Source organism: Mesitornis unicolor, unplaced genomic scaffold (assembly GCF_000695765.1).
Source record: "Mesitornis unicolor isolate BGI_N332 unplaced genomic scaffold, ASM69576v1 scaffold38374, whole genome shotgun sequence".
NCBI classification, from domain to species: domain Eukaryota; kingdom Metazoa; phylum Chordata; class Aves; order Mesitornithiformes; family Mesitornithidae; genus Mesitornis; species Mesitornis unicolor.
In genome coordinates, this window is record NW_010181831.1 from 40,818 (window position 1) to 56,217 (window position 15,400).

The window sequence follows — 15,400 nt, forward strand, 5'->3', positions numbered from 1 at the left end:
TTACACGTTCACATGTACTTTGTATTATTGCCACCTAAATGTACAGGTCATCTGTGGTGGTGCTCCACATTTAAAAGTGACCATGGATAGACTGAAACACTCTTGTATTTTCCTTAATAACTTACCTGTCAGGAGGGAACTGGTGTTTTAGAATGTACTTTGGACAGAAACTGTAATTTTGAGGAAAATTTAAATTATCTGAGTTCCTTAGAAATGTATAAAAGTATCCATTGCTTAATCAATTATACACATATGCATGCTGTCTCCCACAGAAGAGGCTGGATCAGGCATCTACATTATTTGATGTAATTACGTTGGTTGTAAAATAAAATGCAATTGATATGGAGTATTTCTGTGTATGTGTCACACACAAACAAATGGATATTACCTCTGAATTTTTATTTCAAGTATGTTACACACATTTATATGTAAAAATTGATTATAAAAAAGCAAATGTGGCATTAATTTACCATGCTGTAAGTAAATTACATATCCTTTGTAATCATTTTTCTGATCAGGAGCCCCTTGGCTCTCCACCAATGGAGACACCTACCCTGCTCACAGAGGCTCTACTGAGTGATACACAGTTCTTTCCTTCCATCAGCTACAAAATTAGTCAAAGGATTACAGAAAGGGACTCCTTGTCACAGCCTGGAATTCCAAACTGCATCAAAAATCTTAATATTTTAGTTTAACTCTTGAAGATTTTTCTTTAAGATTGTGTTTATAAGTGCTTGCAAATACTCATGTTTTGGCTCAAATTCTCATATTGTGGCATAAACATCCACAGCTACTTGAGATTCCTCTTGCATCACCTTCTGCACCAGCAGCCTGGTAAGGGAGATCCCTTGATTCCAGAATCTCTCTTGCTTTCTTTAGTCCAAGAGGACAAGTCTTCCCTCTCTCATATTGTGTGCCTGAGTTCAGCTTTTCTCAAGTCCTTGTTTCACATAACCACATGCTGTCAGCTCCAAAAGTAGGTGCTCATATGCCCCATCTTCTAGTCCTTTCTCTTGGCTGACTCAGTACATCCCAAAGGTACAGACAGTTGATTTCTTCTCACGTCATTGCAACATGTCATTGCAACTGGTGTCACATACATATGACTTTGTGTTTTATAAACCACAAAATAGGTCATCTTTACATGTCCTTAATAATACAGACTGCTTCATTCTTGGTTTTGTTGCTTTAAAGTTAACATCTTTGTTGAAGCTTCCTATAGATTGACCTATCTAGAGATGCCTCCGCGAAGTAGCTGATGGACCCATTATGCAAATATGTCCTTACTTTTCTTGCAGGAATATAAAGTTCCTCTCAGTCCAGAAAGATTTCCAGAATATTTTCTAGTTTCTTACATTTCAGCCTGTTTGTCACTCTTGAGATTTAAAAACAAATGTTGATTTGATCCAGCCAAGACAAGACCATGAAGTTACCTCTTCAGCTTACTTGAACATCCCATGACAAGTTACATCCCATTTGCAGTAAAGCAACTCATCCTGAAGCAGGCTCAGAGCAGAGACAGCCCCGCACATTTAGCTTCTCATTCTGCAGCACCTGTTGCGTTTGCTTTTGAAAGATGAGAGCTATTAGTTCAGCAAAGAGCTCAATGTTCTGGCTTTGCACTGCCACGGTCTCTTACAATCTTGTCTTCATATCACGGGAGTGTTCTTGCTCAGAACAAGAGGGCTGCATGACAGAGTGAAGTAAAGTTGATAACAACTTCATTACAGCATCATAACACTGTCGTGTAGCTGTAATGGTATTTCTTAGCCACCTAACTCCCAAAGGTTACTGTAGTGCATAACAACGCTTTTCTAAAAGCTTGTCCAGCACAAGCAGATCACTGACAGGTTGCCTATGCTTTCAGGCTTTTCTGAAGAGGTCATATATTATCATTTATTTCCTCTTTGTACCACTTGGCCATCCCACTCATGTTGTGTTTACTGATGAGCCCACAGTGCTGTCATCATCCACTTAGACGGAACTTGAAGTAAGCCCATTTTTGCAAGAGCTATTGCTGTTTAAATCCTGGAAAGTTGTCATTTCATGTGCATTGATGAGGGTGAGCATGTGTTTCGTATCTGGTCTGGTTTTTTGATAATTGGGAGACATACTTTCTTTTCTTAGACATTTCTAAAACAGAAAACAGAAAGGCAAGCTTAAAACTGAGGGTTCCTATGAAAAACAATTGGTTTTTTCAGTGTGAAAGTGTTGCTTTTCTCCTTGCTAACCATACTTTACAACTCTTCCATTTGTTTGTCACCAGAAGCACCCAATACAAAGAAAAGCTGCAGCTGCTTACTCAATCAAGGAGCTTCATAGGACAAAAGCCTTGGTCACAATAGGAAATTTATCTTTAATTCAAGTTTTCATATGAACAGGCCTTGCATCAAGCACTTGCAAGTGTTTCCACCCACCTTCAATACGGGTCAGTGCCCAAAATAATTTCATCAAGTTGTCAAAGTAAAGCCCCAGTTCTGACACCAGCCTTAAATTTAGTATCGCTGTTGAGCTTGGTGGAGATTAGGCACAATCTCCAATAGAGGAGAGGACAACACAACCCATAAGAACTTAACAGGTATTTTAAATAATGAAGCTCACTTTTGAGAACAGGGCAATACTAAACTTTGATGAAAGCTAGGCTGATACCTGAGACAGGACCTCACCCAAGAGTAAGATACAAGTAATTCAACCAGAGTTATTATCTTCACGACACAGCTCTGCTTTTTTTTAACTGCACCACTAAAACTGGGACATTTTTACGTATGGGTAGGAGAGGTTTCTGTAGGAATCTGAAGTGCTTTCAGGACACTGAACAGAACAGGGGCAATCTGTCTCTTCTGAGTGATATCCTTGCTTTCATACTTTCATCCTAACAAATTCCTACAAGATTTATCTTGTCAAACTTTAGTCTGAACGGCACAAATTACTGGCAGGATTGTCAATCTAACAAAGAGACAGGCATAAATTTAATTGCTCCCTGAAGATACATGAAAAGCTACATTTAGCTGCAGCTAATTAGATACTCTCCAATCAACAGTTATGATTCATCTGCTGGGCAGCAAAACAAGATGACAAATATGAAATAGGCAGCAAAAGTCAAATCTGACCTCTCAAAATGCTGAGGTTGGTTTTGTCTTGTTTTTAATTAGAAATGCAGCCGGTGTTGCACTGTGCCCTAGGTTCATGTTGCCTCTAAGCCAGGAGATGCAGAGCTCTGCACAAGGGGTTGACCTTACCGCTACTGCAGATCAAGCATAAGTTTCCTTCTGTGAAGTAAGCTTTGCAAATAGCTCTTCTCCCCACCTGTTCCAGGACTACCAGTCAGGATTAAGTTTATGGATAAAGCCCCAAGGAGGTTCTTTTCCAAGGATTTTAGAATGTCTTTCTTTAAGAAGAAAGACTGAGCTTCACAAAAATGACCATTTGAAATGGGGTTGTCACCAAATGACAGGTATGGAAATAGAGGAAAAAAATAGGCGGATTTGAACTTGTCCATGACACCACCACACAGAGCGATGCCATAGGTGGGGATCCCAGAGGCCTGCACCTCCATCTTGGGCAAATGCTGTTCCCAAACACCAAACCAAAGGAGCTGTATTGATGTACCCTTAAAATGAAGAGGAGCTTGCACACAGAGTAACTGGAAGTAGAAATGGGCAGCAGGATACATGAAAATAACTGTCTGGTTTGAGTTAGATCAGGGTGCAGGGAAATGTTTTCTCTCTTTGGAGCTTCCTCCTATGCTCCTCACTCACCTGAGTTTCCTTCTGGCTTTGAAAATACTGCGAGAGTATTTAAAGAATTTGATCACAAATTAAATAGGAACACTAGCTTCTGACTGGGTTTGTTAAGGTGGTGCTAGCAGAGAAAATGAGTGGGTTTTTTTCGTTGGTTTTGGTTTGTCAGTTTGTTTAGGACAAAAGGAATTACTTACACAGGTAAAAAAGATGAGCAGCAAGTAAAAAATCCCAAGGCAAGTCAGCATGAAAAGCTCAGCTTTGTATTTTTTTAATTTTTCATCTTCTATTCCAGGACAACCTGAAATGTAAAGTAAGGTGTTACACTCTCCTCATGTTTGTAAAATATATTTAAATTGTTGCCTTCATGCAACACCACATGGAGCACAAGACAGTAAAGAGTCTCTACTGTACCTGTTACTTTTAATGTGACTATGCTGCTCAGATTGCGATCTCCACTCTGCTCCCCCAAAGCACACTTATATGTCCCACTGTTTTGGCTGGTTGCATTTTTGATCCTCAGTGAAAAGAAGGTGTCATTGGAGAGCTCCAGGGACCCCTCAAGTTCTTTTGGATAATGCGATTCCACATCAAGGACTTTCCATGCAATTCCTTTGCCATCTCCAGCCATCTGGAAAACACATATTTCTTGTTTTGTGCAACAGTGTCATCCTGAGTTTTAGGGGAGAGATAGTTTTAAAGCTGGCTTACAGCTGAAAATGCAGAGGCTGAAGAGAGGTGGGGGGAACCTTAAAAGGGTCTAATATGTTCATGCTCACCATCAAAATGTATTTGCTTTTTTTATTAAATAGATACTAGAGAGCTATTCTGTAATAGCTTCTTAATCTGCTTCTTAATCTACCTGGACACAATCCTGGTAGAGATATGACATGATAAAAGGTAGCAGTAGAGTTTGCCCTCAAAGTGACTACACAGAGTCCCCAAAAGATTTCAGAGAGAGACAGACCACAGGGACAGAGCTGAGGCAGCAGGAGGCAGCCCTACCCAGCTGCTTAGCGGTGGCTCCGGGGACGAGAGGTCCCCAGGAGAGCATGGCAGCAGGCAGGTAAGCTCCACCACGCTTTCCGCCATGCACTGATGGGAATTAAACCTGCCCACCCAGCAGGCATACCACACTGTGCCAGCTCTGCTAGCACGGGCTGGCATCCTCCCAGAGACCTCGCAGCCGTTGTGGGCACACAGCCCTGGAAACTGCACTGCCCTGTGCCAGCTTCTGTGCCACTGACCCCAGAAACCATCTCCTCTCTGGAGAAATGGGGTTTTTTCCCCCTCTCCTCCCCTTCGCTCTTTGTTGGAACCAGAGAACAAAAATTGCTTCGATTCCTCCAGATTCAGTTGCGTGAAGGTCACAAGCAGGTTCTGGTGCACTTGGGGAGCACTTGTGTGTTGAATTTCTTAATTGTAACCAGAAGACCTACATTCTTTGGCATTGCTGAGAGGCTGCTGGAGGAATGAAGTGTATTCCCAGAACAGTTTGTACTGTGAGGTGATAGGATGCAGTGAAAATGACAATTGGCTGGGAACCACGAAGAAGAGAGAAATCACTAACTTGATTTGAAAGATGGGAGAAGGGTTTGAATTAGCCCATGTCCATTCTTATTCATCAACACTGCTCTCTGGGATTCAAGGCAGCGTGCTCTCCATGAAGGTTTCCCAAGTAATGAATTCAGTCTTTCTGTGGACCAGCAGAGCCAGAGCCAGCTCATAGAGTCCAAGGTTCAGCTTTTCAGCCAAACCTATAACTAATGTAAGCCAAGCCTTTTTTATTATTATTATTTTAATAGGCACATTTTTGGGTTCCATGTCAGTGTTTACTTTATCAGTATAGCTACTGCACCAGGGTATAACAGTTACACTGCAAGTTATTAAAATTAACACAATTTTCTCATACTGAGGCTGGAAGTATCTTGTTTCTTTTTCATGTATTTGCATGAGCAAAGCATACTCAGGAGTCTAGGGAGGAATATGGGCCTGATGCTCCATCATACTTTGCTACTTTTGTAGCCCTAAAATGGTGTAAAAAAGCTGCAAGTTGGGGAACTTTTCAGGAACTGGGGAATTAGACTGAAGCACAAGATTTTCATCATGGTAAAGACCCTTTCTCAGAAAGGTTGGGATTTTTTAGTGCATCAACTGAAACATACAGCAGTAATTCCCTGGGGCTTTCCATACTTTACCCAGGGAGGGAAAAAAGTACCTTCTTCCTCTTAATCCCCCAGTAAATTTTACTTAGCTTCTCTTTCTTATTACATTCAACCCCAAGCAGCTGTGAGACAAGCAGTATCTATGGTGGCTTTCAGGCTGTAGGAACTTTGCTGTGCTACAGGGATTTAGACATTTTCAGACCCTGCAAGTTGTCAGAGATGTGGCCAGAGGAATTCCAGCACCCAGGCTGGGCTCAGCTCTGGTTACAAGTAGGTCAACAGCAGTTAAGTGGATAAAGTCGACCTCCCTCAGATCTAATTTTTGCCACTCTCCCTTCCCTTACCACCCCCTTCCTCAGTGAAATTTAAAACTGCCTACAGGGCAATAAAGAAAGCTGGCCTGGCTGCCCTTCGCATTGCCCTAAAAGGCAGACAGTAGATCTGAGCTGCACACAGAAAATTAGTTTGGGTTTTTTGGTTGTTTTTCTTTCAATTCACTGGTAACATAAATAATTGCTGTCTTGGGTAGTAAATGGTGCTGTAACTCTTGTGGCTGTGATCTGGGAATCAGAAAACACTTTGATCTTTCTGTATGCAATTGTAATCACCACTGCTAGTATAAGGGAAAAGTAATGAAGTCCACACATCCTACGCCTGACCATGCGCTTATCCCCTGTGAGAAATTTAGTAAATTATTTAACTTCCCTATCTTACAGAGACAGGACTGATGATTGCTTCCAAAGCGTTTTGAATGCTCAGTGTAAGCACAGTCGCTGTCACAAGTACAGTGACGGTGACCCTGGAGACAAGAAAGTCAGAACTTTGCCTTACACAGACCCGCTCTGTGTAAGGCAAAATGCTGTCCCCGAAGCTGCACTAACAACATGCCATTCCCCAAAATAGAAGAAAAAGGTACTTTGTGGCCTATTCAGGCTACTTCACTTGTGGAGAAACTATCTGCCATCTAGATGGGGGTCACGAACCTTTGCATTTGGGGAGGAGGAGGAAGAGTTCATATGTGTGGGTTTGATTGAGGGTTTGCATGCCTCTCTTTTGCCATTAAATCTCCCCTTTACTGAAAAGCAAAGGCAGTTCGTGGTGGTGCTGGTATGCCCAGCAGCCTCCCTACATTTTTTAGGGTACAGAGACATCTGGTGGCATGTTCCCAGCCTCTACATGCAGCGCATCCACCCCTCCACAGAAGTCACAGCAACCCTTTCTCTGATGCCTGAACCAAGCCTTTTTCCACTGCAATCTTATCTCCTATTATCTTACCAAAAAGAAAAAAAAATCATCCCTTCCCTTTTAAAATTCTCTAAGTAGCAAGAAAATATCTGAACAAATTTGCAGAGTGTCCCCATATCCCAGCTGTGTGAAAGGAAGTCCATGAGATGTTCAGTAAGGTCATCATTCTGCCTCTTGCTCTATTCAAGCTAACCTCTTTTCCCCCCAAACCTAATTAAAATTATGAAAATGCCACTTTGTTTGCCACCTCCTGTGAATTACTTGGCAGACTCTCACTAGACAGATCATTTCACAGCTCAAGCTCCTGTGATAATCCAGCGCTAATTCATGCCAAGTGTCCTCCAGGTGATACCACAGCCCAAGGTAAATGCTAGGGGGTTTACCTAATTAATTCCACACAAGCTTAGGAGGATCGAAGCGAATGCTGTTGGTGGCAGCAATCCACTTGTGTAGGGACCATCCTTTTCTTTAATCAGCAACAAAATATTTTCCACTTATGGTTCGTTTGTATTTCATTTCCTCTCCACAGTGTGGGCCACCTCCCCCTGCTATCCACTGCCAATGAGAGGAGGAAAGGGAGGTGGTCTTTTCCTGTTCTCATATTTGATGTTAATGGCTTTACCAAAATTCAAAAGGCAAATCATGACTCTTGCAGGGACACTACTGAATCTATTTGCATAAAAAGAGATTCATTTCCATGTTGGCTGCTGGGGGGTTACTGAAGCAAGAATTTTGCTGGGAAATGAGGACCTGCCGGCTGGCAGCATCATTCCCGCTGTCTGCATAAAACTACCCATTAAGAAAATTATAAAACAAAAGAGATGTGAGTTTATGTTTATTGTCACATATACATTGGCCAGTGGCAACGTCTGTGACGGGCTTTTTCAGAAATCAGCTGGGGGACTAAATCTGTTGTTTTCCATCACCTCCATAGCAATGAGAGGAAATGCTGCCCCCAGGGAATGATACCGTCTAACACCTTCATTAACAACCTGGACACTGGGACAGAGAACGTGCTCCAAAAGTCTCCAGATGACACAAAGCTAGGAGGAGTGGCTGATACACCAGAAGATCGTGTTGTCATCCAGAGGGACCTCGACAGGCTGAGGATACGGTCTGAGAGGAAGTCCAGCCAGTGGAAATGCGAAGTTCTGCTTCTGGGGAGGAATAACCCCAGGCACCAGAACAGGCTGGGGCAGACTTGCTGGAAAGACCTGGACATGTGGATATCAAGCTGACCGTGAGTCAGTGATGAGCCCTTGTGGCAAAGAAGGGCAACAGCTTCTGGGGATGCACTAGGCAGAACATCTCCAGCAGGTCAAAGGAGATGATCCTTTCACTCTGCTCAGCCCTGCTCGGACACATCTGGAGTGCTGGGTCCAGTGCTGGGCTCCCCAGTACAAAAGAGACATGGACATACTGGAGAGAGTCCAGCGAAGGGACACAATGATGATCAAAGATTTGGAGCATCTGACTTATTAGAAGAGGCTGAGAGAGCTGGGAGTGTTCAGCCTGGAGAAGACCAGGCTCAGGGGCATTTGATCAGTATGTACCTGTTGGCCAGGGAGATAAGGAAGCTGAAGCCAGACTCTTTTCAATGGCCTCAAGAGACTAGATGAGAGACAATGGGCACAAACTGAAATTTAAGAAATTCCATTTAAACATAGGAAAAACCTTTTACTTTGGGGGTGGGGGTGGTTGAGCACTGGAATGGGCTTCCAAGAAAGGGTGAGAAGTCTCCATGCTTGGAGATATTCAAAACCCAACTGGACACAGCCCTGAGCAACCAGCTCGAGTTGCCTTATTTTAGTGAGATTAACTGAAAGTTATTCTAGTTCCCAAAAGCTTGGAAAGACTTGGTCTAAAGAGGCTGTGATTTTTGCCATGTGTATTCTCTAGTCAATTGACTGATTCCTGCTAAGTTTCTCCTTGCCCAGAGCTTTTTGGTAAGAGTAGCAGTGGTGATACAGTGGATATCAAAACGAGATAGGTCACTGACCTGATAGATTTCTGTTCTTTGACTGGATGAATTATGAGATATAGGTAGAATAATTAAGTCCCCAAAATTTAAGTGCTTTTCAGAAATTTTAATTTTTTTTTTCAGAAAACTAAAAACAGGGTGGAAGAAGGAGGAGGAACAGTTTTCTCAGTCCCAGCTGGCTGGGTTTTAGCTGCAGTTTTGAAAACTGCTATAGCATTACACGGTAGTGCCACTAAGCAAAGGCAATTCACACACACAGTAGTACTTACATCCAACTAATCAATTAAAACTTAATTTTAGCATGTGCATGTGAGAGGAAGAAGTTGTTAAGTCAACTCATGTTCCCTGCTCTCTTTTAATGCCTCTTCTCATGGAACTTTTCTCAGACTAAGGTGATACATTGGCTCACAGGTAAATCAAAGTGCCAATATAATCCACTTTTCCCATAGAAGCAAAATTATATTTCAGACTAAATGGTTCAGGTCCAAAACTGATGTCAGTTTTAAAGTGGAATGTATTAACATTAATTTATTTTCTTCTGAGTGTGGGATGATCGTAAATATGGTTTTGTTTAAAATTATACTAGGAATAATAGCCAAGTTGAAATTTCTAACTGCTAAAGAGATCTAAAAGCTATATACAGCCAGAAGGAATTTATTTTCTGAAGCAAATATCTAAAATTCTGGCAATGCCCAATAGCCAACATATAATGAATCACAACTGAGCTGACACTGCTTAATAGGTGTATTTTTCAGCACAAAAGCGCTTCCACATTTGATTAGTGCTGAAGGTGCATCCATATGGTTCCTATACAGTGTCATGTAGACATACCAATGTTAAATTTGAAAAAAACAGATGTAAATTGTGGGCACATGTGAGTGAACTCTGTGTTTTAGAGGGGAACTAAAAAAGAAGAAAAGAAAAACCAAAACCCAGCCCCAAAACAGCAGCAAAGGAACTGCATGTGACATGTAAGCCAGCTGGAAAAGCCCTCTGACTCAGTCATGCAGCCTCTCTAGTTTTGTTTGGCTTTTGGGTTTTTTTTAGCTAAGGTCATACAGCACCAGCTCATGTCAGACAAAAGAATTGTTTTGGTCATTAAATCATTTCCACTGCTCCCTTCCTGTCTAAATTATTCATGTGCTGGAGCTGCTTGGAGCTGAATGGATATCTGAGGAGCATTTGACCGTCTTTCTTCAGGTATGTTAGAAACAAGACTGAAGTAATTTAGCAACTATTTACCTATGTCAATAGATAATAGCTATGTACATCTAGCAAAGTAATTTCCTTTGAAGGAAGGTGTGATTAATAATAAATTTCTATAAGGTTCATTCTTATTTTGTAAGATGACTTCCCCCTCTAATTCTGCCACAATTTTACATCTTTCAGGAAAGTGTTATAAAGTTAGCAGACTCCTCTCCACTGACGTACAGCCTTCTTTCCTCTTCCTTAAGATTTGTTTCAGATTAAAACTTTTCTGGCTATCACATGAACAAAATAGTGAAATATCCATTGGGACTTCATTTGTGTGTGTTTAAACTTGGTTTTCAAACTGGATATGAAGTGATAATTATGAGGTTTTACGAAGTGGTTCTCATTTTCAATGTACTACACAAAGAAAAACTCTGCAGTTTTCAATAGCCCTCCGAGGCAGAAAGGTAAGTAAAGTTTCATTATCCAGATTCTTGTCTCATAGCTGGGCCATAGAGATTCAAACCAATATTTCCATACACAATTCCTAGTGCCTGGTTGCCTATGCAAAAATAACCTAGTTTTCCGTTCTTAGTTGGCAAACTTCCACACTGCTTATGTATGGGTTTACAGTATGTAGGTTGCCCAGCACTCCTAAAAATGGACCTCCTTTAAAGCGTACCACCATTATGAAAACTTCTCCCTAATTTTCTCACAACCACATAGTGAATGGGATGAGAACTGCACTAGGCTGGAAGAGGACTTGGTGCCCTACGTTCTCCTCAGTGTGATAGGCCTGCCTACTTCAGGTATTTCTAAGTAAAAATCATTTTATCTGAGCTGATTGACTGTGGTCCTGATTCTGCACAGAATTACTTGCATGTGTAACTTCATGCATGCAAGTAACACAATTAGCTCCAGGGATACTGGGTGCAGGACAGATTAAACACATGCACACCTTTTTGCAGTATGATACATTAGCAAAAGCGAAGGAACTGTTAAATGCACTCCTTCCTTTGCACATCCAGTTGAATTTTGACACCAGAATATTAACTCCTTTAAACAATTATTTCTCCATACAAAACTGAAAAAGCAAGTACTTTTAAATAGCATCCTTTTTAATTTTTTTTTCTTTAAAGTAGACTGTACCAAGCTATTTAGAAGTATCCCTTAAGTGGTCAGCGCATGCAGAGGTGCCAGTAGAAAGGAGGGAGTTTTTCGCCGAGTGTTCACCCTGCGCAACCAGCTGCACGTGCAGTACCGTAACGTTGTCGCCATCATTTTTTCAAAGCAGCAGACGCAAAGGTTAATCGCTTGCATTTACTGCGCAGTTCAAAGTGACCTCATACAAAAGATTTAGCCTAACAGCTGCTTGAACTTTACAGTCTGAAATTTCATACCGTTTGTTGGAATTACCTTTTAATTAGCCCTTTGGGGGTATCTGTGGTGTTTATTGATTAATCCTTCAGTAGTTGTTTTTTTTAAATAACAGCTTAATTCTCTATGCTGTGCAACCCAGTCATGCTCTGCCATTCCCCCACCCTTCTTTTGCAGTGTTGGGTGGGAACAGCAGCACACAGCTAAAACAGGGAGAAGAGAGAGTTTCAAGCTGCTACTTCTAGCTGCTTCTACTAGCCTTACAAGTAAAAGTATTGCTTTTTTGGTGCAAACCACTGAGCCTAAATAACTTTTTCCTGCCAAGAGCCAGGCTTTTTAGCTTTGGTGCTGTGCTTCTCCTAATATGGCTGTGACGGTGGCTTGGGCTAACCCCACCAAGAGTGGCATTAACTGCCTGTCCCCACTTCCTACCTCTCTCCTAGGATGAGTAACCAGAAGACTGCAGTACAATGTTGAGTGTTATCAGCCCCTGAGGATTCTGGCAAGAGCTGAAGATAGCTAGATTTTGTTACTTCTTGCAGTTTCAGCAGTGCCAGCAGAGGAAAAAAAAAGGCATGTCCTGTTATGCTGGACACTGCAAAAACAGCCTTTTCCTGAGCAGAACAGATGAAGAAGGAAGAGCAAGAAGACCACAGAAGGAAAGGAGATTGGCGGGACAGGGACAGGGGAGGTGCAGTGGCAGTCTGGACTGTAACAGCCTGACTGCTGTGAAGGGGAGCAGCACTAGCGAGGGCTGCCAAGGAAGGGGCACACACAGAAGGCGTAATCAAATACCACCTTCCCCTGCATGTGCAGTCTTCTTGTTTCCAGGTGCAACTGTAAAGAGCTACAAGACATTTCAGAATTGGGTCTACCAGGTTTCCTTACAGTCTTTCATCAGGACAATGGCTTTTGGCTCCTGTTTGCTGCCTGGCCCTCCCAGATGCCACTGAACACAGAAGGACATGCTTCTGGAGGATCCCCACACTTTAGCCTGCTGAAACTGTTTTTGTTTTTGTTGACTTCCAACACTGCTTTGGGGGAGAATTTTATGGATCTAGTTAACCTCTCTGTTTATTCTTCCTCCACTCCCTACCCCTTCTGCTGAACTCTACCACGTCCACCAGATTGCATGGTTTGGCCTGCAATGAGCTCCCTGCTCTGCCTAGACTCTCTGGGAAACTTGGGGCCTTAAATAATTTGCATGGATCTGTTTGGAAAATACATGTCCTTACCCAGCCTTTGAAGCAGAAAGCAAATTAAAAAAAGAATAAGTTGACACCTGTCCCAGCTCCCATAGTAATGTTCAACCAAATGCATTGCTCTCTCCTGTCTGTCTCCCACCTGCACTTAGTATTTTGGAAAAAGGAGGAGGCTACAGATGCTGCACTTGCTGGTGGGCTGGTAGCCACATGTTCAAAACAACTCTTTCAGAGTCAGGTACCTTTGGGTTGCAGTTGTTATCAAGTCACTAGGCAGATGCTCATTGTTGTACCAGCACTGAAACTCAGATGCATTGCAAGCTTCAACCACAGAAGCCCTATCTAATAATGCTGTCTGTTGGTTTACTGGAGGGAATAATTTTAAAACGGTATCTGACCAAACTGCTGGGGAAGTCAAGGCTGTGGTCTTATGTTCTGTCAGAGATAAATTAACAGTTTTCACCCACCAAAAAAGGGGCTTTTTTCCTTTCCCTTCTCTTCCACTTCTCTCACATCACATGAGAAAGTAATTTAACTCTGTCATGCACAAAATCTTTATTCACAGATAGATTTTCCACTATTATAACAAGCAACAGTAAGTTGACTTAACAGGCAACCTGAGAACCACCAGGACTGGCCCTTGGTAAGCAGCAGGAGTGCACAACAGGGAGCAAAGAATGGGGGAGAACAAAACCTTGCTTTTTCTCCTGGTAATCTGGCTCACACCACAAGCCAAAACAATGCAGTGAGATGCAAATACATAGTGCCATACAGCAAGTCAACAGCCACTTCTTCAACCACTGAGGAACTCTGCCTCTTTTTCTATGAGAAATTTTACCTTGAAAGCACTGAACAGGACCTTCTGCTCATTAGCCCATTGAACCTTATAGCCTTCCTGCAAAGAGGTGGTCAGCAGGGCTCTCCTGCTTTGGCGATGGGAATTCTGAACCAGAGCAGCCAAGATGTGACTTTTACTTTGCAAAGAGATAACTCCCAATTTCTAGTTCTCCATCTGCCTTCAGTATACCCTGCCCTTATGCCCACCCTCACTGGCTAAATCTTCCTAAAGGATAGCAAGTGCTTGATATTTCTTCTATTTCATAGAAAGTAAATCAGCTCCTGTTTGAGGGGAGATTAACCAAGACATAATATCACTGATGTTGCAAGGTTTAAATACCATTTTTTGTCCTGAAGAAAAATCCTGAAAAGACTCCTCTTTGGACTGGTATTTGGCAGGCTGTACACATGGCATCACTTGAATTCCGATCCCTGGAGGCCAGCAAGAGTTTGATAGAAAAGCAGGCCAAGAACAATTCAGAGATCACAGATAGTCTGTCTACAGTGACATGGAAAATGCCTGTTCTCTGTGATCAGCTCAAATGTTTGCACTGCTGCCTTATCTCTGCTGCACTGGCAGGAGGATGCCTCTTCATAAAATAACCCAGTTTGCACAAGACAAGCCAGTATCAGGCAGGAAAGCAAAGCAGACTGCTCAAGTAACTTAAGCTTTTTTCTTACTTTATACCAAGATGCTGTCTGGTAGGTGATTGAAGAGTCCCGAAGAACTTTACAGGGCAGCAGCACTTCTTCAGCACATCTCACAGCAACATCTGGGACTGCCACAGAAGCCCCACGGATCAAGCACCAAACTGCAAAGCACAGGTACACATTGCCTTTTAAACAGATTGCCTAGGTAATCCTTCCTGTCTTCCCAGAACATATCCCCACAAAATAAATGTGGAGGTGGGAAAACCAAAAACACACCAAAAACCCAAACAAACAAATAAACAACCCCCCATACAAACAAACAAAAAACAGAATGACAAATGCAAGGCTCCCCACTTACCATTGCACAGGATGATGAGCAGAGCACAGACAACTGAAGACATGGCTTTTGCAGCTTCAGATCACAGAGCAGCAACAGCGTGCCTCTTCACAGGATGGGCCGTGAGAGCAGAGTGAAACTGCTACTGCTTCTAGAGGGATATTTCTGGAGGCAGAATGGGGAATCCCCCCAGATGACCTATGGTGAAGTTCCCCGTCACAGGGAAAATCCCTACGTGCAGGAGCCAGTGCTCCTCCCATTAAATCTGTTAGGTCACTCCCATTTCTGCAACTGCCGGCACTGGTAGTACCTCACCTCCTTTGTTTTCTTCTTTTTTCCCCTCTCTGTGTTGATTTGAACAGAAATAAGTTTGATCATGGGGCACTGTGGGTCAATGTGAAGGGCATCAAAATCAGTAATTAAAGAGTCTCTCTCGAGTGACAAAACAGCAGGAGAAAGGGTTTGTCAGCCTCTCAAAATCCCCTCTCAACCATCTTTCTGAAGCTCTAACAGAACAGTGTCTCTGCAAAGGTTGGCAGTGACATTTCTGAAACCACATTTAAGCTGTGAGGTCATAACAACACGAGGACACTGTGAATTGGGGCTAAGGGCTAAGCAGGAATTTACAGCATGGCTGAGCAATACAGTCTCTATTTCTGCAGTGTTACAGATGT

The 15,400-nt window shown here is 42.4% G+C and overlaps 1 protein-coding gene across 1 annotated transcript; it reads right to left on the reverse strand.

Annotated features, from left to right (window-relative positions):
- Positions 1–1,974: 1,974 nt before the first annotated feature.
- On the reverse strand, positions 1,975–14,801 carry CD83 (CD83 molecule; the record flags this gene model as incomplete). The annotated part of the gene is given in 5 exon segments (XM_010183535.1): positions 1,975–2,133; positions 3,938–4,041; positions 4,155–4,371; positions 14,420–14,653; positions 14,728–14,801. Coding segments are annotated over 5 exon segments (788 nt in total), but the record flags the coding sequence as incomplete, so codon positions are not given.
- Positions 14,802–15,400: the final 599 nt, after the last annotated feature.